The sequence below is a fragment of the Scatophagus argus genome, chromosome 13 (genome assembly GCF_020382885.2).
Source record: "Scatophagus argus isolate fScaArg1 chromosome 13, fScaArg1.pri, whole genome shotgun sequence".
NCBI lineage: Eukaryota > Metazoa > Chordata > Actinopteri > Scatophagidae > Scatophagus > Scatophagus argus.
This window is the reverse complement of record NC_058505.1, coordinates 8,289,741-8,316,153: the sequence shown is the minus strand read 5'-3', so window position 1 is coordinate 8,316,153 and position 26,413 is coordinate 8,289,741. Positions and strand designations below refer to the sequence as shown.

At 40.6% G+C, this 26,413-nt stretch overlaps 1 protein-coding gene across 1 annotated transcript; it reads left to right on the top strand.

Moving 5' to 3' along the window:
* The first annotated feature begins 19,811 nt into the window (after window positions 1-19,811).
* On the top strand, window positions 19,812-26,186 carry gata6 (GATA binding protein 6). The gene is made up of 7 exons (XM_046409147.1): window positions 19,812-19,949; window positions 20,570-21,478; window positions 21,889-22,061; window positions 22,865-22,990; window positions 23,094-23,181; window positions 23,293-23,390; window positions 23,892-26,186. The coding sequence occupies exons 2-7, from the start codon at window positions 20,629-20,631 to the stop codon at window positions 24,051-24,053; spliced, it is 1,497 nt and encodes a 498-aa protein (XP_046265103.1). The 5' UTR covers window positions 19,812-19,949; window positions 20,570-20,628; the 3' UTR covers window positions 24,054-26,186.
* The last annotated feature ends 227 nt before the right edge of the window (window positions 26,187-26,413 follow it).

Genomic DNA, 26,413 nt, shown 5'->3' with positions numbered 1-26,413 from the left:
TTGACATGCAGGTTTCAGAGCACATCACAAGGTGGCAGTGCATCCAATGACTAAATACTGTAGGCCTCTCCTGTCATAGATACACTTACTTTTGTGCTGCAGAGTACAAATCAACAAACTATGCAGTACAACACCAAGAAACGGACAGCAACATTCATCTTGAGGTCGTTCTTCATCTGTGTCAGAGCTCCCTTTGAAAAAGAGCTGTTAATTCTGACCTTGGCTGTCAGTTAGAAATACAACAGCTGAAATTTACTACCACATCTCGATGCAGTATTTAAACTTCAAGTGTTTAATTTGTTTTCCTATATATTTATTTATTCCAATCCCCTTCAGTCTCTACCAAGGCAGCAACTACTCTTTCTGTTGCATAGTGAAAAAACAATTATATAATTCCAAATTGAAGGCAAAAATAAAAAGGGAAGCAACAACAAAATTTCCAATGTCAAAGTATGATTTATCTAAAAAGTTCAAGCCAATAAGAAAATTAAATGAAATGCAAATGGCAAAAAAGAAATGACCAAAAAAAGTCCCTAATTCCTGATTTCTTAGTCAGATACTGCACACACGTCCTAACTGGAGAGGAGCTGGTGTTCTGTTATAAATTTCTTTAAAACTGTTTACTTGTTAAATGTGTAATGTCTGATGGTGAACCATTTCACATGTTCACAACATCACCTTGTATTAACTGTTGAAATAGAAAGAGGAAAACAACATCTCCATGAGTACGACTAGTATTAAAGTTTAGGGCCATTACCTGAACATTGATGGTCCAGGACATTCAGGACTTATGACAATGAAGTACCTCTCATAAAACAGAGTAGAGAAATAATCATCCTGTCTCTCACCAGCGGCCAAGGTTAAATGTATTCTGATGATGTTAGCTCTTCTGTTACAGCAAGTCGTGCTGCTCTATCCTGGACTAACTGTAGTTTATTAAGGTCTTTATGTGATGCGCTTGACCACACCACTGGACATTAATCCAAAAAGAGCTAATGCAAGAAAGGCACTGTTGTGTTGTGCTTTGACCACATCAATCTGCTCTCTAATATTACTCCAAAGGGTTTAGTTTCCTCTCCCTGTCCCTCAGGCACTCCTTGTACAGACAAGTCTAAAATTTGATCCCAATACAAATTTGTTTTTGATAGACTAAGAACTAACTTGGTACTCCATGGCCTTACTACAGCTGATAGTACTTCCTTATCCAAAGCACTAGACACATCCCCAGTTGATAATTCCTGTAAAAGTGGTGTTCATCTGCATACATAACTGCCCTTACTTGATTAAGAACAAGCATATACAACAGACAAATAATTGTTAAACCAGCATACAGTGTGAGGTGTGATTTTAGTTTTTAACAGTTAGTTATCAAACAAGTTATGGTCCAACACTTCAAAAAGCTGAATTAAAATGTTATCGCCAGTATGTTTAAGTAAAGTATGAAGGATATCTCATTAAATTGTCTGAGCAAAACTGAAATCCTGAGAAATAACCATCATTTAGGGTCTCAGCATTTAGCTGTAAAAAACAAAAGATTTACATTAAACACATTTTTCTGATTTCTAATGTCTTAATAATTAATTCTGTCATATTTTAACAGAAAGGAGGACAAAGTTAGAGTATTAGACCTTGAATCATTTCCATTTACACATTTCTTATTACACAACATTATTTGACAAATTCTGACTAGAAATTCTTATTGTCAGTGTGCTTTTTCAAACAAAACCTGCAGCTGCAGCAATCAATTCCTCCTTGGATTCAGTCAGAGCACACAGATAAAGAAAAGGGGAGAAATTTCATCTGCTTTGGCCACTTGGGTTTTCCTTCCATGTTGGAGGAATTGATTGCTGACTGTCTGAAGGTCCTCTCCCTCTCTTTCTCTCTCATGTCATTCAGTTCAGAGGTCCGATTGAATTTATTGTTTCAGTTTATGGCCGGGGCTGAGCAAAGTGCAAACTGGCTGTCTGGGCAGACTCTTCGAGGCCCAGAGAAGAAGGGAAGGGCCTGATGTGGGTCCTGCATGTGTTGCATTTGGGGACCAATTTTTGGACTTTAAGCCGGTTAACTGTCAGTTGTCAAATAGTGGGGATAAAACTCTTTGGTTTTAAATGCTGGTACTTTCAGCAGAAGCCAAACTGTCTTAAATTTATTTCATTTGTAGCTATGGTAAAATGTAGCATGTACCAGTTGTGGTTATGGTAAACCTTTCCCTAATGTCCCCCAATGTGATAAAACTATACACGTGTTTGTGTGTTTGTATGGGTGTGTTGATGTACCTGAAAGCAGCAGTCCCACCTCCACAGTAAACCCATAAACTCAGTTATCCTCTACCACAGATCCCTCCTCAAAACATGTAGGCCCCTGACATGCCGATTGCTTTATTGATATTGATCAGGGCAAAGTGTCAAAGCACTCATTCATCTCTCTCTCAGCGGGTGATTATTTATGCGTGTAGAGGGAGGAGGTTGACAGAAAACAGCACTCAGTAAAGTCCATCATATATGCGATTAGAAAAATACAAGCGAGTAACTCCCATGTATTTTCAGTAGTTCCTTTTCTCATATGTCACCAAATTTTTGCAGTTTAATTCATTTTTTTTCTGTTGAAGTTAAATTGTACATTTTTTTTTAAATTGTTTTTTTTTAATTGCATTTTGTTATCATGCAAACCTAAAATCATGTGCATGTTGTATCAGAACAGCTTAACTCTGGGTCACATTTCCTTACACAATACTAATTACTTTGAGTTCAGTGTTTAAGGACAAATTGCACTGATTGCAAATACTTTGCCAGGTATTGCTTATTATTGCTAAATTATCTTCTCATTTTAGAGAACCACAGGAGTTCATTTATGTTCAGTTAAGGATTTTGACAAAGTAAAACTTGGCTTTCAACATCCCCAAACTAAATATTAAGTGGCTTTTGACCTGTTGGTTTCAGACCCACTCTTGCTTGTCCTTATCATCCCAACACGATTGGAGGCTGGAGCCTGCATGCCACATTTACAGTGCAAATGTTATCGTTCCAATGACACTTTAAACAGTCTTTATCAATATATAGTCATTCAAGGTTTATGAGCTTTGATAAAATGCCACTAGCCACGCAGGGTCATTACAATCTATGGCAACAAGGTGTATTTTATTAGATTATGATTATTATTTCCTAAGGCTCATCTTGAAATCTTAAACATCAACAGGTAAAATAAGCACTCAGCGTGTCAAGAGGACGAAGTGGCCTAAGTGCAAAACATATTGATTTTCTCCTCAGGAAGAACAGCGTAGGGCAAACTACAGTGTGAGTTTGGCAGAACCTTATCATCCTATTATCTTTAAAACAGTGGGTTATCATAATTGCTTACTTAATAATTCTATAAAAGTGTGGAAGTGCAACCTTTGGCTGGGCAGTAAACTGTCAAGTGCTTTTGATGCTGAGATTGAAAAGATTCCTGACAGGGTTAGAAATTCAGCAACCTATTAATTTTATTGAGTAGATTACAAACACTAACAGAGGAGCAATTACCAATCATGTAAAAATGGTTAAAATTATACACCACCTCTGATTAAATCAATTAACTAACACAGAAACCATAACTTGTAAAGAGCTAGTATTCATAGTTAGATTTATTTCTATTAAGAAATCACACTGATAACCACCAGGATCACCATGTTGCATCAGAGCAATAGGTAAGTTCTTCAAATAATTAACCAAATGAAACTAGTGCTCTCTTTAGACGGGATCAATTTCACACCTCTACAAGTATGTAGAACAATGGGGTAGACATACTTAATCAACAAGTGCAAACCTCATCACATTCAACCCTCAACTAAGCAAACAAGATGGTGTTGATGACACTGTCATCCTGCATGGGGCCACGTGATGCCTTCTAAACAAGGTTGGCTTTTGGATAAGTATTTAAACCCCAGGCACATAGAGAGTTCAACATTTTGTTATCCTTGTGAGTTTTGATAAAGACAACTTGGAAACTTCCCAAGCCAGAGTTTACTGAATTCCCCTGAGTATTTTGTTTTTGTCTTACAATTTCTTTCCATTAGTGGAATAAAGGAGGCTCTATGAATGCAGCAAATGCTACAAAGACACGTTGTATAACAAAACAAGCGTACATCTGACAGGTGCTCGCCTCCACTGAGCAGGCAGTAACCTTGGAGGGAGTAGACAGGAATGTAACAGTCCTATCTGAGCTCAGGGAAATACTGACTGCAAAGGCCTTTTTTTGTTCGCAAAGAAAAATCAATATTCCAGAGTCCATCACAAGAGCGAGCGTTTTGGTGTTTTTTTTTTTTTTTTTCCATGTGGGTTCCAGCTATGTGAAACAGGCTCGGAGTGACCCCTGGAAAAACTAGTTAATGCCTAACTTCCTTATCTTTGTTTTACAGCCAAGGGTTGTACCTCCAAATCAATACACGATACACAAATATCCCAGGGCTCCATGTTCTAGACATAGAGTGGTGACGAGAGCTTGAGAGTTAACCAGCTTCACACCACCTGGCAGTGAAAAAGGTCTTTTTTTAAATGCCAGAAGCTTCTGTTAGAAAAAGTGAAGCTAGACTGTAGTTATATACCAGCTCTTCTATAGAAAACAAAAAAAAAGTTTATTTTTGGCAATTTGAAGGCCTGAGAAATATATTTGCTTTCTTGTCAAGAGTTAGATCAGAGGATTGATGCCACTCTATACTGAATATGAAGTTATGCTCAGCAAATGGTTAGCGTAGCACTGGCCCAAAGACAGGAGATTGTAGGGCTGCCGAGAAATATTCTGGAACACGCAATTAAGATTAAAAACAAAAAAGATATAAAGTGTTAATTGCTGAACTTTGAAGGTGATGGTAGGAGGAGGACTTAAGCCATGTTAGGACAGAGTTAGACTAGCTGTCTCCAATCTTTGTGGTAAGCTAAGCTAACAGTCTGTTATAGTTTGCATACAGAGCCTCTAAAAGACTATTGAAAAGTAAAAAATAAAAATAAAAAACAAAACAAAAAAACCAAATAAAACCAAACAAACCCACAAACACTTTCCTTGCTAAGAGTTAGATGGTAATTCAAAGCTACAGCTAGTAAGTAGTGAGCTTAGCTTTGTACAAATCATAGACACGGGGGGAAAGAGCTTGCCTGGCTCTGTCCAGTGCTAATAAATTTGCCCACCAGCAAGTATCGCTCACTAATTAGCTTGTCTTCTTGGCTGTCTAAGCCATACAGAGTCAGACTAATTGTTTTCCCAGCCTCCAGACTATCAATATTCAGTATTATCATATAACTCTTTGCAAGAAGGTGAATATGTTTTTCTCAAATTTCAAACTACTCTTAATAATTTCACAATCAGGTTTATTATTATTTTTTTTTTAGAATTTGCTACTCATCACTTTTCAATTAATACTGACTTTCATGGAATATTTTCTACCTGCATTTTCACAAACCCCACACCCTGTTAATATTTTGGTTGAAGGTCTCAGCGTGCAGCCTGGGAATGCAGCATCTGGACCTTGATAGCAGACTGGCAATTTTCCGTGCTGTTATTACAAACCCCATGGGTGGACAGTTGAAGCTCACTAGGTGTTTACAGCAAAGACCAACAAGCTTGAAGTTTTCTCTCCTTGCTGTCTACCCTGGCCAAGATAGTTGATATCTGTCACTGTCTGGTACTCCGTCCCTGCAGACCTTGTAGCAAATCAACAGAAAAGCCCAGACAGATAAAAATGCCACATCAGAGTTTCAGAGGCCTAAAGCAGGTTCCAGTTCCCAACCAGTGTTATGGTGAGAGAAAGGAGCATCCACTTAGGACAGACAACCCCCCCTTCCTCTGATAGTAGCTGGTAATCTCTGAGGTCGACCTGTCAGTCAGGTCCTGGAGACAGATGACGTGAGGCCCCTGATAGGCTGTCTCCAACCGAGGAGACACTAGTCAGCCGCATGGGCTGCTGGGACAGAGAGCAGGATCCAAGGCGACGGACGGATGGCCGAGGATGACGGGGGAGGGCAGGAGAGATCAAGACAAGGTGGGTCAGGGAGGTGGTGTGGCAGAGGAATGCCAAGGCAGAGTGGTGGGGGTCATGGAGAAGGTCTCCTGATGAGCAGAAAGACAATTATCTGCTGGAGATCGTTGCATGGCTGACAAAGTTTACTTAACACCAACCCCTGGGAGCATGGGTCACTGGGGGGAGGAGACCCCGTTTGCCTCCAGTTCAGAGATTGGTGTAACAGAACGAGATTCAGGGAACAGTGAAGAGACAGAATGATTAAGGGCCTCTGTGGTATTGACAGAAGGAATTGCAGGTCTATTTCAGAAGTTTTAGACTGATCTTCTACAATCCAAGCAGACACTGTCTAACATTCAAGTCAATTCAAAATGCAAAACCACTGTCATGGTTGCATTAGCCTTCAGTCACTTATTTTGTTGCATTTATTAGTTTGCAAGCAAGGACACCTATGACAATCTCTCTCTGTTCGTGAATTTATTCTGCTTTTTAAAACTAATGCGGGTAATACACTAAACTACAAAACTCATAATATAATTTACACAACATCCAAGTTAACATATTATTTTCATCCTGTTTGATTTCCTGAAAAAATATCTCATTAATGTAACTCTTTTCTTTAATTCAACCAGAGCTGACCACACAAATTCTAGTCTTAAAGGAAGAAAGTAACCTTTTGTCAAATACATTTTTCCTACCATTAAGGCAACAGCAGTCCTCTCCTCTTACAGCCGGGGTGCAAGGTTAGCCACCTTTTAAATGCTTTCTATTTAGACCTCACTAATTACCAGGCCAAACACCCAGACAGTTTACCTGAATTGTCTGGTCAGATTAAATTTCTTGCAGTGTGTTGATTATCTGCTAAAAGGTGTCCTTGACTATATCAAAGACATTGGACTATCATTCTTACCACATTTTTACTACTGTAGGCTATCAAATCAACCTGCAACCAAAATAGGCTATCAAATCAAAGTGTCAATACAAAACAATTATCTGTAATTATTTCAGTATGTACAATATGTTGTATTAATATGGACATTTTAACTTAAAGAAAGAAACTGCTAAAAATTACATTTATTAATTATATTATGCACAAACACCCCATGTGGAGATATAACCAAATGACATCTGACATTTTCATCCATAAAGAGGTCACCATCTTGGCCTCACATCAGGTACACAGAATGTGATACATGGACCAAATGTTTCTGCTTTGTTTCATTTCGTGGCTCCATGCAATGTAACAGAGATACACTGTCACCAGGCAACTGACAAAGACTATCAGTATTACTTTAATATGTCAACAAATCCAAAGTAATCCTGAAGGAGTAGCGATAGTCATTTGTTTAATGTAAAGATGTTATCATTTTTTACAAGCTGGCGTTGTTGGCTAACTTCTCTCTGGTCTTTAATCAGAGTGAGTCTTCACTTCAGCCCAGTGCAGCAGACAGTATTCCCTCAATGGTAGCTACTGCCCATGACTCCTATTAGATTACGGGGGAGATTTATCGAACTGGCTTCCGGTTTTCAGATAGGACAGTGACAACACTTATCTCCAGATATTCCCTTATCAAAAAACAATTTAGTGAGAGAAACAGACATTAGCCCAGATTTTTTTACACTGTTGAGTGCTCCAGCTTAGCCTCCTCGGTACAAGGGTCTGTTTGCACTGTGCACACACACCTCCATCTGCCCGGATAGAGAAGCATTAACATTGCCTTAGTGCACTTTTGATGTCACTGCCATTACGTTCGCATCAAGCTCTTGGACTTTGAGACTTGATCAATGCCGCTTGGACGTGGAATACTGAAAAATGAAATTGCAAACCAACTTGTATAGAGGGGACAAGGGACCTGACTGAAGTACTAATGTGCATGTTCATTTATGCACAAGTGTTTTGTGTGTGTGTGTGGTTGACCTGATAGCAGGGATGGGGCCAACAGGCCAGACTTAGCAGCTGGAGAGAGGGGTCGCTACATGAGAAAGAGCCAGGGGGTCACCACTGAGAGGTTATCCTGACCTGAGCTTGATTTTCTGCTCCTGCTATTTATCTAGAATCTAGGGAGGAGAAACTAAGTGTTTGTGTAAGTTTTCTGGGGTTTTTTGTACAGATATGTGTGTGTCTTTGTGTAGACAGAGCGAGACGATGGAGAGTAACGGCTGATTTCGAAGCAGCTACTAATATTTTGACAGAGGTGTTTGTCAAATATTCATTTGTGTGTGTGAAGCCAGAAGGCTGTGTGAGGGAGTCGAGCAGACAGATAGCACTCACTCCTGTTAATATGACCCTGGAAGGAATAGCTTGAAGAGAAGAGAAGAGAAAAAAAAAACTGGGCAATAAAGTTGTGCAGAACACGGCAAGGCTTTATGGGGTTAATAACAAAGTTTGATCTCCAATAAACGATCTGGTTCTAACCAATGATCTTGCTTTTTTAGGAGTGTTTTCTGCCAAACACCTGTAGGCATGTCAGAGGAGTTGGTTCATATAAAGCTGATGTGCCCAACAAGCATTCAGACTATTTGTTCTTTCCATGAATGATGCCTGTAAATGGGCTGCAGATGCTTGGGCCAGGGGCACAGTGTCTAGGGGCCATGTTAACGATTAACACAACCATATAACACTGTTACTGATTAGTGCCTGTCGCTCTCGAGACTCCCACTGACCTGAGTCACAGGTAGGATTCCCGCTAGGTGTGTATTTGTGTGCGCATGCAGGCTTCCACAGCGTGGCCAGCCTTCACCCTGCGTGGTGTCGGAAAGCAGCCTCCCTCCTAGTCGTAACTCTTTCTTCCTCTTCCTCTCCCTCCCTCTATTCAGCTTCATTATCTCCCACAAAAACTCGCCCATGCAGCTCAGTCCTCTCCCTTGGTAGATCTTTTAAACGACCTTCATCATGACCTTTATCTTTATCTTTTTCTTCCATTAAATGCCAAGACGTAAAGATGTCTTCTCTGAGGTTAAGAGGAAGCAAGTTTTACACGTACTGCTGCAGGTACTTTACTCTGGGGTAAAAGTCTAAGGTGTACAACCACTGTGCAGACTGTGTAGAATGACTCACCTCATGGTCTGCAGCTGTGAGATGAGGAAATATTAGTGTTGTACTGCAATGTAAATAAGTTTTGTGATAAAAAGAATATTGCTTGTGCTACATTACATTGTCATTTTTCTAACACAGCGCTGAAAAAGAATAAGACTGTAATGAGATATTTTGATTTTCAAACTGTACCTTAGGGGTCAGTCACTGTCAATAACTGCTACATCCTTCCACACAAACCCAAATCAGACCCAAGCATTTCTGGAGCTTGGGCCCTGGAGGTGATTAGCCCTGGCTTAGCTTAAAGGTCACAAGCAGGTGGAAACTACTAGCCTAGCTATTGCCATAGTTCAGAAATGTGTCTACGAGAACCTATAAGGCCCTAAAGTTGATTTCTATTTATCTGTGATTACAGCATGTAACTCCCTGTAAAAACACAAATTGTCATTTCAACCAGAGCTGCTTCCTCCATTTCCAGTTTTCATGCTATCAACAGAGAAAACTGGAATTTTCCCCCAAATTTTCAACTATTCTTCACTAATGTATCCAGATTAACAAGGACACTGTCTCTGGAAAGAAATGTATTTGTATTTGTAAATTTATTCAGGTTTGTTGTTTGTTCATTTTTTAAAATTGGCATTTTTCAGTGCTGTGAGCTCCACATGCAAAATGCTATTCAAATGGTGGTCTGGCAGAAAGGTTAAAAATGGAGATAATAAACTCTGGGCAGCAGGGTTTTCATCTTGCAGCAGAAGAATCATGATCATAAATAGTAAAGAAAAAAAATAGAAAATTGGTTTTCATCTTTTCCATTGTTCTATTCACATTGTCATAGAGTGGCACCAAAGATACCAGCTGTGACACCCACTTTATCCCTCACTAGCGTTATCTCGTTATGTTCATTGTGTTTCATGGATAATATCAGCCAGTCCAGACCTCAGACCTCAGTGCGGCATCTTGAGGTTGTAAGACTGTGTTCCAACAGATCTGTAAACACTGGGCTTAGTGGAGCCTAAACACCTAAGCTGCTGACCGGTGTCCATCAAAACAAACCACACACACAGGCCATGTCTGAGGTCAAGCTAGAGGGCATCTCCTTTTGAAGTTCAAAATCGGATTTACTTTTGTCTTGATTTGGAAACAGAATCAAATTCTTTTTTAAGACGGCTTACATGCATCTAAAATTTTCTGCCGACATTCTTTTAGCTGCAGGTGTACATACAGTCTCTATATATTTATATTATGGTTATACAACTTTGGTTGTGATAACAGCGTTCTTGTGAAATAACTGGCAATGTGGACGTGACTTTGCCACTGTACGGAAGTAAGGCCAATTGCGAACTGAGCCAATGGTGAGTCAGATCAGCCATGTCTTTCTTAGCCTCTTTTGTTAAGGCGTACAGTGCAAGTCACAATAAGGGATTTAAATGTACGTGCTGCAGATCACCCTGATATGCACCTCCCCCCCTCCCCCTTTTTTTTTAAAAAAAAACAGGAGACCAAGCGGTGGCGGTCAGGGCAGAAACTGGACGTATCAGTTAGATTCTGGAGGAGGGCTTCACGGCTCGTGTTTAATTTTGCTGTAATATTCACACAAGGAAGTTCTGCATTCGAAACCAATCTGTTACTGTGCAGCAGAAGGGATGGTGACACATTGTTTTTCGACTAAGCCGCGTGTTTTCTTCCAGCAGGGACACAAACCACTCTGAGATATTATACTCCCACCATGGGCAAACATGCAAACACTGCGAGCCACTGCTCCGTGTGGTACAGTACACACCGTTAGAGAGGGCACAAAGGAAGGTGCATGATTGGTGTGTTTGACAGCGATCTGATAAAAACATAATTGGGGCATGTAGAATGCATATGTTTCTCAGTCAAACAAAAGCCCTGGTCACGCCATAGAAACTACATCTCAATGTTTTCATTGTCTGGCAACTGACTGAAGTGAAAGAGAGGGCGACGGAAAACCTCCAAGTCACTCTCAGTATGTGTTTAATGTGTGCAGAAGGGGAGCCGTGTGAGTGTGTGTTTGTCTGCATGTGTGTCAAGTGTGAGAGGCTGAGACGAGGCGAGGCGAGGCTGTACGGTCATGGAAGGACAAGTGCCCGACAAAGTCGGCCATGTCTGGTGGAGCTCCAGACCTCTTTGAGTGAAGCTCAAATCTTATCAGATCTCAGAGGCCTTATTTGTTCTCCTGACTGAAAAGCTAAAGACACATTTGAACACATTTTCCCCTGGAAAGAAAGTTTAACTGTATTTACAGAAGGTCAAGGCCAAACTTCTGCACTTTCTGCTTGGAGAGAGAGTTTCTTTGAAACATTGTTGAGCATCTTGATGCTATTTCTGCCTACAAAGGTAGGTTCACTCAAATGACAAAAACACACATTTTCCCACTTAGTGCAGATTGATCGGGTTGTATCTGCTCAGGTGTGCAGATTTCTGCACCATTACTGCAGATAGTTTTATAGAAGCTACTTTGTTGCAAATTAACCACATTAAAGCTAGATTTATGCTGTATATACATACAGCACTACTGCAACACGATCAGGTTATGTTGTGCTTTAATTTAGTTACTCCGCTGTGATGCTTTCATTCCCTTGGTGGTACAGAGTTACTACCAGATTGTTTACCTCATCTCATTTATGAATAAAAAAAAACAATTCTTTTGCATAACTTTGACATTCTTTAATTCCTTCTGCTTGCAGCTGCGAGCAGCTTTGATGAAAAGCAGGAGACCACAGAGCACATTTTAAACTTCGCTGATGCTGTCTCCTGACAATAGCATCAGAAACTTGTGAGAGAAAACACAGGCAACCCAAGCTAACCAATCGTAGTTCTCGTTGTGTCCACGTGGTATCTGTGTGATACATTTCTGAAGATACAGACATGGGCTACACAGCTTGCCATTAATCTATTTCTGCTTATGTTTTCTAACAAGAGATTTGTATGAGGGATTTTAGTATTTTTTGGATTACTTTGTTCAGTTATTTATGAGCGAAAAATCATTGGAGAAATGACAGAAAAGAGAGAAGGGAGCAATTTACATTTATTCAAGTAGCTTTTGTCCAAAGCAACATGAAAATCCAAGTCACAATAGATCAAGTTATGCGCCTCTGGAAAGATAGCCTCAGGTCATTTTTAAGAATGTAATTTCAGTGATACTGCACACACACACACACACACACACACACATAAATCCTTTAACCTTCACTGTGTTATGGTTATGCCATAGATTGATATTCTTCTTAATGAGCAAATAAAACCAAAACAATATGCTTGAATGAATGACCACTAGAGTCAAGTGAGAAAATATGTTTTATAACAATTTCGAACGAAATGCCTTCTCAGCAAGAACATGAAAAAATGAAGCTGAAAATGAGGTCTGGACTCAATCAAACAGCACACATTTTGACTTGGCATGGTCAGACAAGTGTTACTAATAACATCAGCAATGTCTCCTTTCTGTTTAACAATCTCAGTAAGTCATGGCAGTGTGACAGTGAAACTGAAGCAGCTACACGGAACTCAACCATCATTAATTTTATTATTCTTTGTCTTCCATGAAAAACATAAATTCCTGATCAGCATTTAAAACTGGCACCTATATTTCTCCACCTGTCCCCCAGTTTAGATTTGAACAATTGCTGGTTGTTTCACTTAACTCCAAACACTCCTCTCTTATCTTTCTACCAAGCAGCTGAGCCTCCAAAGACCTTGAAAGCATGAGTGGGCCTGCGATTTCTGCCAGCTGTTCTATCTATACTCCACTACAATGCCAAGCCCAAGTATTCAACCCTCCAGACCACCATCCCCGCCACCATCGCCCACTCACCTCCAAACTGTCTCCTGTTTTGGTGTAAGTGACGTCACCTTTAGCCCAAGGTTGTTCTCTCTTGGACTGGGGCTCCAAACCGCTGATTCAGGGAATGTCACAAAGTGTACTGGAGACCTGACCTTCTCTCCTGAGACAAAACACATAGAGAGGGACTGGCTCCACAGGATGGAGACATTAGCGTGGAAACAATAACATGGCCTCAGAATCTACACAAGAGATGAGGCTCGGTTTTCCAGAGACAGAAAGTCAGGCGTCTTTGAGTAGATGAAACTCAGCGTCCACACTCAGTGCCTTTTTTGATCTGAAATCATTTCTTTTGTGGAGTGCAGTCAGCGGTCCAATCAAAAGAGTGACAACTATTTAAAATTTACAAGAAACAAAAAGAAAAGCCAAAAAAAAAAAAACATGAACAGATTTTGTTTTCTGTTCTTTTGAAGGAATAGTTTAACATTTTTTCTAAGGCACTTTCATGCTAAAAGTTTGATGCTAAAGCTAGCTTTTGCAGCCAATGGCTAAACTTTGCACAAATGGGGGAAAACAGCTCGGTTGTCTCTGTTCAGAGAGAAGAAAACCTGCTTGCCAACACTTCTAAATCTCACTGATTAGCATGTTAAATCAGTGATTTGTACAGAGCCATGCTAACTTCACCCCTCTCCCGTGATAAGCTAAGCTAACTCCCTGCTAGCTGCAGCTTCATATTCAGTGTACAGACATGAAAGTGGTATCAGTTTTCTCATCTCATTCTAGACAAGCAAGTGATTAAGTGCATTTCCCTGTCAGATTTAACAGGGGACCTGCTTTGAAAACTATGGAATTCAGCTGCTGTTTGAACTTTTCCTGTAAGATTCACTGAATCTAAAGCACCAAAGAATGTGAAGAGCTAAAAAAAAACAAAGGGACTTAGATACATAAATAAACTGTGTGCCACATTTTACATTTTATACTTTTTAAATTTTGCAGTAAAACAGATCAACATCCTTCCTAAAATAAACTCTGATTTTCATTTGTTTTGACTCGGTGTGAATTATATCTTCTTCGGACATATCACTCTTAAGGTAATTTATTTCCCCTTTAACACATAGAACAGTTCCATTGTACAGTGATCACATTGTAAATGCAATTAGTGGCCAAGTGTATTGAACTGTACACTTCTGTCTTATCTTGTTTTGATAGCTTTTTAAACACTTAACTTTTATAGGTGAAGGACTGGGGGATTATCTGACCACTGACTCTTTCCTTTGACGTGGAACCAAAAGTAAGAAGCAGAAAGTGATTCCTGCTATGAGTTGAGTGTTTAATCGCTAAACAAAGAGATTATATGAGTCAGCTTCCCAAGGCTCCTCATGGAAATTAAAATGAACTGAGGTGTTGTCTGTGCTTTCATTCAGAAATACAGAAAATTCATTTAGGCCTCGACTTTTCCATAACCAAAAACAAAAGCATGGAGCTCTCTGTCCATCCATCCACACATCTATAAATAGTAAATAAACTTTGGCCTGTCACTGACAATTTGCTGCTGACTGAAGGGCCCCCTTCAAAAGGGAAGTACAAGCTTGAAAAGTGTACAAACTAACAGTATGTGGCAAGAGACTATTTCCTTTATCCATTTAATCCCACATCTAATATGACAGAGCACAACCTAATAAATATGCAGATTAATACAAGTATTATATCAAGATTATATAAGATTATGTATTATATCATGTATCAAGACTTTGCTCTACTAATCCAGTTAATCCCTCGTATCACAGAGCAACGTGCTTATATCCCCAGCCTGTCCTGCGAAGGCTCTGTGGGACAAGAATAACAAAATTAGCCCAGAGACATTTAGGAAATCTCAAAGTTAAAAAAAGAAGAAGAAGAAGGAACATTTTATTTTGTTTAACTGGAGGATTCCCACTGATATCTGGAGAGATGGGCTGCACATATGATACAAAGAGTCCATAAAACAGCAGTAGATGCAATAGTTGAAAGATTAGAGCCAAAGTCAAGAGATTAGGTCAAACGAACCCTGAAGCTGGTGTCAGGCTGATGTGACATGGTGACAATGATAAACTGGAGCTGCAAAAAACAACCCATAACAACAGATAAATGTGCCTCCATCTTTCTCAAGTCACAGACACGCCTGCTTCTCTTCTTCAGGAGTGTGTACCACCCGTATTGGCATTTCATATTCTTGTTCTTAACACAAAGCGACACAGAGACAGCTATTGTCCAGACAGACTTTCAAATGAGCAGGAGTGATGGTGCAGGATTGTAACAAGCCTCCAATCAGTCCCAATTTGAAAATCCACTCCCAATACTGATTTACACCCTCAAACACACAGACGCACACACACACACACACAAGCATTCAAACACGCACACTCAGTATAAACAGGCAGGTGAGCAGGGCGTTCCGTTGTGGGCGAGCCGAGGAAGCAAGGACGGTACATGTCCAAAATGACAAAGGTTGCTTTTACACCTGTCACGGCCTGTTTAATCATCTACCACTTCAAACAGGAGAGTCTGACGCTCACGGCCTTCCAGCAGCCTTTGCTCCAGCAGCTCTGGACAAGCTGCCATTCAGTAGAAGACAGGGAGAAAACAGACCTGTGCAGGTATAAAACTTAACTGCGTCTTCCATAAAATAAGGACAAATACGTCAATGTTTTAAAGGCTCAGACAGCAAGGTAGTGAGGTAATAAATACAGGAAGTAGCTTTCACAGGTGCAGCGACTAGTAGAGCTTTAATTCAGAGACTTCTTTCAGAAATGTAACTGATGCATCATGCATTTTCACATTTACAACAAAGGAGAGAAATGGATGTCGGACTGTTGCTTTATTCATTTTTCCCTTTTTTTCTTTTTTTTTTTAAAAAAAATCTTTAATAAATGATCTAAATTTTATTATTTGCGCTGTACAAACAACATGCAGTTAATTTTTTTTTTTTTTTTACAGTGGTGGCTCAGAGCAACTACTCAGGATATATTCTATATCATCATACATAATGATATAATATGATGAATGATGTAATAATTATGAAATTATGTTTTTTTGTGTATTGTGTATTTATTTTATTTTATTTTTAAAATCAATTCTGAGCTTTTAAAAGTGTTGGGTTTTTTTGTTAAGAAGAATACCAATTAGAAGAGGATTTATGTATTTATTCAAAATGGGCATTTTATTTTGAATATCTCATTGACTTTATTTCTCACAATAATCTCTGTGGAATATACTGAATTAGCAGTGTATAAGAACATGAGATACCACTATAACCTCAGAATTATATATTATATATTTTTAAGACTTTAATTTCAGAATGAGACAATTTTTTTTAATGATGAAACAAAAACTGTAGCTGCTGTGTTTATGCTGCACTATGTGTCTGTCAGCACATGAAAAAATGCATTTCATTTTCTGAAAATGTGTGAGCATTTGTGCCAATTAAACTGAAACAAGATGTGTGATGAGGGAAAGAATTGTCTTTTTACAGGTGTAGTATTATCAGCAGAGTAAACGTGAGTGACAGTTTATCAGAGGAAAGGAAACTTTTATTTTGACTTCCTCCACACAAACTGAAAATATATCAAATCAAATTAAACTTAATGTCCCGTTACAATGAAGTGCCTGTTACAGCGCGTATATGGCTCTACACACAACGTGGAGATATAAAAGAAAACGCGCCACAACAGTTGAGTGGTGATTAAAATGATGAATTGAGTCTCTTTCCGGCGTGTTTTACATGCAGCTGTAGTCGCTTCTCATTAATCATAATCGAGACATCAGGGACATTCTTGCATAGGGCGTGTAAACGTTCAGAAATCAAAGCTGCACTTCGGTGGCTTAGTCGCACAGTAACGATGGAGCCATCAGAAATAAAGAGGCGACACCTCACACTCTCACACTGGCTGGTAATGCTGTTTCAGTGGAGAATTTCTCCACTCAGCGTTATTCCTGCTCCTCGTTATCACCGTAACATCATGCAGTATTGCAGCAGTATTGGCTAATGGGCAGCAGGTTATAACAAGTGCTGGAGTGTTGGAGATAATCATTATCAAGTCGGTACATAAGGCACTGACACCTGAAGAGGGTCGGCCATTAGCCTGCGCCTCCTGAAAGAAACAAACATGATTCAGATAAAAGGAGAAAAATGTAAAAATAATATATAATAGGAAATAGAAAATAGAAAGATTGAATTTTTAACTTAATATTAACGTCGAATTAACCTATTTTATTATTGTTGTAGTTGTTGCTTTTGTTTGTTTTTGTCAAAACAAAATTATGACTGTTACACCCTAATGTATAGCCTTGCCATATTTTGTTCCGAGTGATAGATTTAATTTAAAACCGTCTTTAAATACAATCTAATGTATAGTAACAATTATTATTATTATTATTATTATTATTATTATTATTATTATTAGTTGTTGTCATATTGGGCCTATCAGCGTGCAATTGCAAGACATAAATTTCAAAAGGCATTTTCCAGTTAATGTAAGATAAAGATAATTAGATTATGGGCCTGCGTGTCTGACATGCAGGCCCACGGCACTGTTTGACCGTCTGTGGATAAATGTGGAGACAGGGCGGCGTCCTGCCACTTCTCCTCACAGACTCCGTGTGTCCGAGCTGCACACTTTGACATCACTGCGAAAACACCTCATTCATCAAACTCGAGGCTCCGCAGCCAGAGAGAGAGAGAGAGGGAGAGAGAGAGAGAGAGAGAGAGAGAGAGAGAGAGAGAGAGGGAGAGAGAGAAGGGGGGAAAACAACAACAGGATTTTGTATTCTCGCACCTCCCTGACAACTGCTGGCTGAGACGATGGAGATGGGAGACAGTAGCGCAACGGTTTGGTTACTCCCTCTGATAAAATCACAATCACACTCCGGTTACCATGGCTGTCAGATGCTGGGTCGGCTTTGACCCGCGTTACGTCGGTGGAGCAGAAAATTAAGACGTCTCCAAAAATGAATTATGACGTGCCTGCGTTATTTTAGCTCCGTGTTTGTGGGAGCTTGGAACTGCAGCCGACAGTCAAATGCAGGGACTTTACCCCCCCACACCACCCACCAACACACACACACACACACACACACACAAACAGTGTGTGATAACAAAAACATTACAACTACCCGTATGTAACCTACATGTATATTTAGCGGTCGTAGAATTAATTCTGTGTTTTCTTTATCCAACATAGCCTCAAACATGGTGGACGTGGACTCGGAGTTAAACATGTGCCAAGAAGAAAATGACAGCAGCCTGTAGTGAGCAGCACTTATAGTACCGGTTCTGCTAAATGCAACAGTAAATGAAGTAATAATAGTTGTGCTAGTTGAATAATAAGTAATAATAAGAGAAGCAGTCATAACATTAGTGGGATTATAAAAAAGGGAGTTGTTGTGCAAGTAGAAATTGTGGCCCTGTGATCAGCTGTGGTATTAGCTGTAATAATGTTAATAGCAGGTCTTGTTTTGATTAAAAACAAACAAACAAACAAACAAACAAAAAAAAACAGTGGCAGTGGGAGTATAAAAACGAGGAATGCGAAATATTAGTGTTAAATTGTCTTCTTCTTCTGCGGTTTCCAGTACTGCACAGTGAAGCAGTAATAACAGAAGAAGATAAAGTAAATCTCCACAGGCCCTTCTCTGCGCTGTCGCAGTCTAGCTGTCGTTTTAGTCACACATATTAGTAATAAATTACAGTTTTCAGTACAGACTGTAGTGCTGATATTAGGCCTTTAATAGCAGCAAGTAGCAGGTTAATAATAATAACAGTAGACGGTGGAGCTCAGTCCGTGGCTGTAACGCCCCGTTTGTAGTAATAAACGTCTCCTTGCAGCCTCCAGTTCGGCCCGCTGTGAGGTTCTAGTAGTATTAGTATTAATATTAGTAGTAGTAGTAGTAGTAGTAGTCGTAATGGTGGCTGAGTCTTTAGTGCTCGGTTATCTCCCATCCAGACCGAATGTAAACAGACACAAATAGGCGCTGAATGGCTGTGAGTGTGACCAGCCGAGGGGACTGTTTGCCGGCCTGCAGTGAACACGCACGATGAGACCTGCGAATGAGTGGATGATTCAATTGACACCTCGACACTTTTTGATCACTTCATTCACTCTCAATGTATATTGTGGCTGAGCGAATCATGGCGCTTCAAAGCGAAGCTCCTGCGCGTCTCATGAGACGTGCTGAGAGTTTGTGTTCGCGCACAGCCGAAGCCATTTAATCCTGACCGAAAGCGTCTGACTTAAATAAACTAATTAGGGGAGATTTATTGATCACCGCGCTCAATATAAAGAATAAACAAAGAGAGGGTTAAATCAAGAGAGGGAATAAAGAGTGGAATGGGAGCAAAACATTTGTAGAAAATAAAATAAAATAAAACAAAACAAAAAAAAAGCCATATGACTTAAGTTAATTTTTCACATTAGCCCCTCAGAAAATATATTTGTTTTTGTCGAGTAATATTCTTAAAGGGCTTAATTCATATCCATAACACTAGAAAAGATGTTGGTAATAGTGAGATTTAATCAGAGGTAATCAGTCAAATTCAGTGTAATGAATTCATCAAATCGTCTGTAATACCCGCTGGAAGACCTTTAACATTGTGTTGAATATTATCAGAAAATGTACTTAAAGTATCAGACGTGATGCAATAATAAAAATAATAATGACAAGAAGAAGAAGAAGAACGCTATACTTAGGCAGCAATAACTTATTGATTAGGGATTAACTGGTGCAGCTCCCTTTGTGTCATAACAACACTCTGAAATATGATTACGTTTGGAAAATTATTATTAAAAGAGTTTCAGATACGCTTAAGCTCACTTTTTTCCTCTCTCTCTCCCTCTCTCTCGCTCTCTTTCTCTCTTTCCTTTTCTCTGTGTGATTGATTGGAGGAGTTCATAGGCTGGCACCCCCATCGTGTTCCCAGCCGCCCGCTCTCCACATGATGATTGGTCCGCCTCCTGCAGCCGCAGCCACCAGAAGCGCCTCCTCTCATAAACCTCGTCAGACCGCACTATCGTTTCCCATTACTTCCAGGAGAAGCAGCGGCTCACTATTAGGAACTTTGCGTGCGACCTATGGCACACAACTAGCAGGTACGTTGTTAGAAAGCGCCTCATGTTGTCCTCTTTTCCCTTCTTGCTGTCTTTTCTCCTTTCTCAACCGCTGGTTTAAACATCTGGCGATGTGGTGGTCGGTGAGCGCAGCAGGACCGAAATCATCATTTCTGTTTTTTTTTTTTATCCTTCCAGCCTGCCTCTCGGCCCTTATCTGTATTGAGTCTTATCAAACGGTTATCTCTTTTGCTGTGAAGACATATTGCGTTTTGTTTCCTATCTGTTATGTGTGTGTGTGTGTGTGTGTGTGTGTGTGTGTGGGAGGACAGAGATTTGACACGGACGTATCCAGTGCTTCCTTAGAGCGCTTGATGGGAGTATGGCAGTGACTGTGGGTTGGATTGGATGCGTTTTATTGGCCTTGTAGATGACTGGGAATCGGTGAACATGCCGTGAAATGAAATGTCACATTCTTGGTTTATTGTGGAAATACAAAGTGATCTTTTAAATATAAGAACGCGGTGTTTGCCGGACGTGGATGTGCGTTTTTCTTCCAGAGAACGACCTTCTTTCTAGATGTTTATGGAACATGTTTGAACTCTTAACTTTGCGCCACACGCGTAAGACTCATTTCCTTCCTGCTCTCTTTACTGTGACAGGGTAGACTACTCCCTGACGACTTTTATTAACCCCCACGGTGTATGGAAATTGCTCCTGGATGGACCTGGGCGAAAACAGCTGGTCCATGGTCAAGCGAGAAGTATCCAGCAGCCCAGGGTCACCGGCTGAGCAGACGTATCTGCACGGTGACAGCAGGAGGGACGGCCCCACCTCCGATGAGCTGAGGACTCCTCCGAGCGACCTTGACGCACTGGGGCACCGCCGCTCCGACGGCAGATCACTACACTCCTACGTTCACTTCGGACACCATAACAACACCCTGACCACTGCCGAGGACATCCCGCTCTTTACGGATTTAGACCAGGGCAGCAAACTCGTCCTCTCCAGCGGGGCGCACAAGGCGAGCTTGCTGGTGGACCCGACCGACATGTACCAAACACTGGCCATCGCCGCCGCCCAGAGCCAGACTGGATATGATTCCTCGTCTGGTGGTTATATGCACTCCAACCCCAACTCCCCCGTGTATGTCCCCAGTTCCCGGGTGGGGCCCATGATACCCAGCCTCTCTTATTTGCCGGCCAGCGCCTCTGCGCAGCCCAGCCACGCCGTCTCCAGCCACTCAGTCTGGTCACAGTCCGCCCCGGAGAGCCCCTCGTACAGCACCGGGAGCCCGCACACCACCAGTCGGTTCCACTACCCTCCGAGCCCGCCCATGAATAACGGGACGCCCAGGGACACCGGCTACAGTAACACGCTGAATGTGAGCAGCAGAGACCAGTACGGCCTCTCTCGGTCCCTCAGTGGGACCTACCCGAGTCCATACTCTCCTTATGTTGCACCGCAGCTGTCCCAGCTGCCCTCGCCTTGGACCGGGGGGCCTTTTGATAACACGATGCTGCACACCTTGCAGAGCAGGGGTGCGCCCTTGATCCGAGGACCAAACGGAGGTAAGAAAAAAATATAGTGGAGTGTATTCTGACACAATAACTTTTATGCTCGCCGTCTGGGATGAAAACATGTTGATGTAGTTCTTTTAATGGGGCATACAACCGCCGAAGTGTCTCCACTAAAAGTAAGGCACTAAAGCTCCAGTGCGCTTTGCTAACGTAACCTGGTCTCCCTGCAGGTCACAGCTCAAAAAAAAAAATATAAAAGATCCTACCCAGACTAGATTTCATAAAGTATTACAAAAATGTTCTTATTTTTATAATTGGGCAGGATTTGCTCTGAAAGGGAATTTGCGTCAGTCCTGGAGATCAGTTAGGCCTCTTGGTGAGCACAGGCCTTATTAACTGATCAGACTTTGTATAATCATACAACGTAAAACTCTCCTGAAAATGTGCTATCTTTGTTTTAGTTTCAGATATTCTCGACGACATGGGGGAGAGCAGAGAGTGCGTCAACTGCGGCTCCATCTCTACGCCGCTCTGGAGGCGCGACGGCACGGGCCACTTTCTCTGCAACGCCTGCGGCCTCTACAGCAAAATGAATGGGCTGAGCCGGCCATTAATTAAACCACAGAAACGGACGGTAAGCAGCAGGGGACCCCTTCACCGCTCAGTTTCCTGCCTGATTGTCCCAGACAATGGCTGGAGGTTATTACAAGCTTTAGTTCAGAATATATATATATATTAGAGATAGATTCAGCACATATGTGTGACTGATCCCAAAAAATGGGCAGAAATCTAGTTGTAAAACACATCAAAACATACTGTACATTTAACATGCTTAGCTTAGGAGGGTTTCTGCTTCTTGTGTAAACTGACACTGCCCAGTAATGTTAATTTATTAGTCCACAATCACAGAAAACAGGCTGATGCGGGATTGAAAGATTTGGCCTCGAAGAATTTTTGTGGTAAATTCCCAAATATTCTGGTTTTAACTGAAGTGAAGATTAAAACCACCCATACATAAAGATATTTGTTCAAGTAATTAATCAGGCACTTAATCTGTCACCTTATTCAGTGCCTCTGTTTTGTAATTTAATCTTAATGGCTAACAATATGAGCAAATCTTTTCCTGGTGCCATTAGGCGCATTACGCAAAGTTTTTACAAGGAAATCTGATATCAAGTATGGACTCCCTGAAAATTAACATCCCACACGACAAGAAGCGGTGCGTAAATGCACATCATAATAGGACCTGTATTATTGTTAGGAAACGGGGTGTGAAAGGTCCAATTGTAACCGAACCGTAAGCCAGGGTGGCTTTGGCTTAAGTAAAATTTCCTTTAGGTGACAGACAAAGACTCCAAGATGTGTTTTTATCACCAAACCACTCTGAAATACACTATGACTGTAATCATTAATTAAGTGTTGCCTTTCGGTCACCAGTCGACGTCCAGAAGAATCGGCCTGTCGTGCGCTAACTGTCAAACCAGCACGACCACCCTGTGGCGCAGAAACGCGGAGGGAGAGCCAGTTTGTAACGCGTGTGGGCTCTACACAAAATTACACGGGGTGAGTCAAAGGTTCTTTTATTTTCCTTTTTTTCTGCGTTTTCTCTCAGTTTTAATTGCCACTTTGATTAACCATCTCCAAAAATCTGATCCGAAACCTGCAGGTGCCTCGGCCTCTCGCCATGAAGAAAGAGGGAATCCAGACGCGAAAAAGAAAACCGAAAACCTTAAATAAAGCAAAGGGATCATCTGGTGAGTCACTGATAATTATTGTTCACACGCCTGTGAATCATTTTCATCAGTGTTGTTTATTTTTTTTTACAATGTCATCTCAACAATATTTTCTATATATATATTTTTTAGGAAGTAACAACTCGGTTTCTATGACTCCCACATCCACATCTTCATCCAATTCCGAAGACTGCTCGAAAACCAGCTCTCCCTCTGGACAGGTGTCAGGGGTAAGGCTTCCAATAAATAAATTAAATTAAATAAATAAAAATAAAACCCCTTCTGCCTTCAGTAGAATTCAAAGAATCCAAATATGGTTGATGAGACACTAAAAATGTAAAATTTATGGACATTCAGAATTTAAAAGTACCATCCTTAAAGTGATTTTAAATGTCAGACTTTGTCCTCGATGGATCCTCAGGCGGCAATATTTCGTAATGAAAGAATGAACACAAGTGAGAACAGGTGTTTAGCTCAAAATGATCACATCACAATGACTGAAGTTCTGTGGTGATGGCTGCCGCGAGCAAATGTGTCACCCTGTTCCAGTAAGAGGAGCTTTTTCATTGCTCAGGATCTGATGGTGTGATCCATTTGACTTCTCACTTTAAAAAAGCCAAACATGAATCACACTCTAAATAGAGGCAAATTCTCATTATATACCAGAAAAGTCTGATTTGGAAATGCAATCTGCCTAAAGATTAAAAAAAAAAATTGCTCTGGTGTTGTAGGTCAGTTCATCTGTGCTGTCCAGCTCAGGGGAGGGATCCGGCTCCGGCTCAGCGGTGAAGTACCCGGGACAGGACGGCCTGTACAGCAGCGTGGGACTGTCCCAGCCATCAGATGTAGCTTCAGTGAGGGGTGAACCCTGGTGCCCCATGGCCTTAGCTTGAACAGCTAAATCTTTGGGAGGACAGCAACCCCACCCCCCCCAACCCCACCCCACCCCACCCCCGGCACCTCTGTCTGGATGCTATGTAGTGTGGAAGTATTCGGGGTCAGTGTTTGCTTCCTTCTTCGCTGCCGATTCAAGAAGAGTCGAACAGGGTGGAGAGGAGGCTGAGACAACCTTCAGTGCGAGTTTGAACCGGGCGTGGAATAGCCGGTTTCCAGATTGGTGTGGGGATCTCGTTGCCTTACGAAAACAAAGGGAATCTCCAGGCCAGACAATCAATCAGGTGGCCTGCTTTGGATGGTTTCTGGACCTGCCATGCTCGACATCCCATCCCATCCCGTGGCACAGAACCAGATCTTGTTTCTTAAAATAAAGCCATCATGTACATAACGGATTCCCCTCTGTGAAGAAAAAAAGCTGTTGATTGGATACCACTGCTTCATTAAGCGCTGTATTCTTTAAGGACATTTAGATTTTTTTTTTTTCCTTTCCACAACTGGAATCATGCCACAAGTGCCAAGACAACTTATATGAATCAAAAGAAAAAAAAAAGATATTTATAAATCTTCCATTGTTGAAAACATGGCTATGATTGTTAATAAAGATATCGATATAGAGTAGAAGTTAAACCATCCTGATGTCTTTTTTCTAATTTTTTTTTTCCTTTATAAGCGGTTGTTTTTGTAGTACAGTAGTGTTGAATCTGCACATGTTTTCCACTGAAAGCTCTTACTGTATTTGACTGAAACTCGCTTGGTTTAAACAGGGTATAAAAGAATATTTCATCTAGTGGTTTTGTTTAATTATTTTCTGATTTTTTTTAAATTTTATTTTATTTTGTTTTGTTTTTGTTTTTTTTTGCAAATAATCAACTCATTCAGATTAATTTTGGATGTGGATATATTAATGTTGTCAGCTGTTGGATAGCATTAAGGTACTATTCTAAAAGCAGAGCTCCAAAAACTCTTCTACATGTAAAGCAGTTGGATGGCTTGTTTGAACAAAGCACACCCAGACTAACTGAGGGCCCAGTGACCTTTATGTTACAAGACATAAACTGCAGAGGACTGTTGGCTGTACTACCTGACCCGCTATAAACTGTGTACCTTTCACAATGCAAGCATGTACTGTTGCATCATTTTATACCAAAATTAGTCCAAAGTGGAAAGTGAGGTCACCTCTGAACAAACTGATGTTACTTTGATGACTTTGACTAATCCCTGCGTGACTAACGGTGGTGAAGTGGCCCAGTAGTTTTAAGATGACGATGTGTTAAAGTGGACAGTTGAGGAGGCAAATAAACGAAGCAAACGATTTTTATCACGCTGAAGTATTTTCACCGAGAAGCAACGCTCTCGTGTGGGAACAACTGCTGCATGGGTGGAATGCAAAATCAGATTTCGACAGGTTGTGTTTGATTTTTCAAAGTGTTTGTCTCCATGTCCTTCAGCAGTGGCATGTGTGGGAGTCTTAAAAAGCCATTTCTGGCCACAAAACAATCAGAAGGTGTTTTAAACCCGAAGGCAGTCTGACAAGTTACATGTGAAACTTGGCGAAGAAAGGGTTATTTCGTATTTTTATTTTAATTTTTTTTTTTCTTTCACATCTTGCTTCATCCAAAAAGGTTATGTCATTCATTCTGCTGGACTTATTTATTTTTGAAATATCATGTTTATTATAGCATCATTTTTTTTTTGTTGTTGTTTTATTTTTTAAGAAATTATTTTATTTAAATTCAGTCCAATAAATTGTTCTGGTGATGAATTTACAGCTACCTGTGTTTTCCAGAGAATCAGTACTTTGAGGGGATGGAAAGAACCACGCTGTTGCATAGTAACATTATGTGTTATGTGCATACTTTAGTATGAGGCAATTGCAGCTATGCTTTAACTCCCCATTTCTCCCTCGCGCAACTAAAACTGAATCTCAGATGTTTTCATGATTGGGAGGGAAGCACATGAAGGAACAAAAAAAAAAACCAAAAATCAAAACAAGACCAGCCAATACCAGGCTAGCATTTCCTAAGAAGAACAGAAAAATTGCTCTTTATTTAGAGAAATTCAGATATGATGATCCAGATGCTTCCACACTCTGCTTATGTTTCATTAAAGTAAGCCTTTATTCTTCCTGACAGCTTTTTTTACTTAAGAGTTTTTCTTTTCTTTTCTTCTGGTCCCTGAAGGCTCAAAGCACAGTCCACTTTCTTGTGTCCTCTTGAACCAGCAGCTCAAAGTACCTGTCACAATGTTTACTGTACTTAAGCGAATATAGCCTGTGAGTAATACCACATGAAAAGATTTTAGAGATGGTTAAGATTTATGTCTGGGCTTAGTGTTATCTGTCTGCTCTTTGACATAT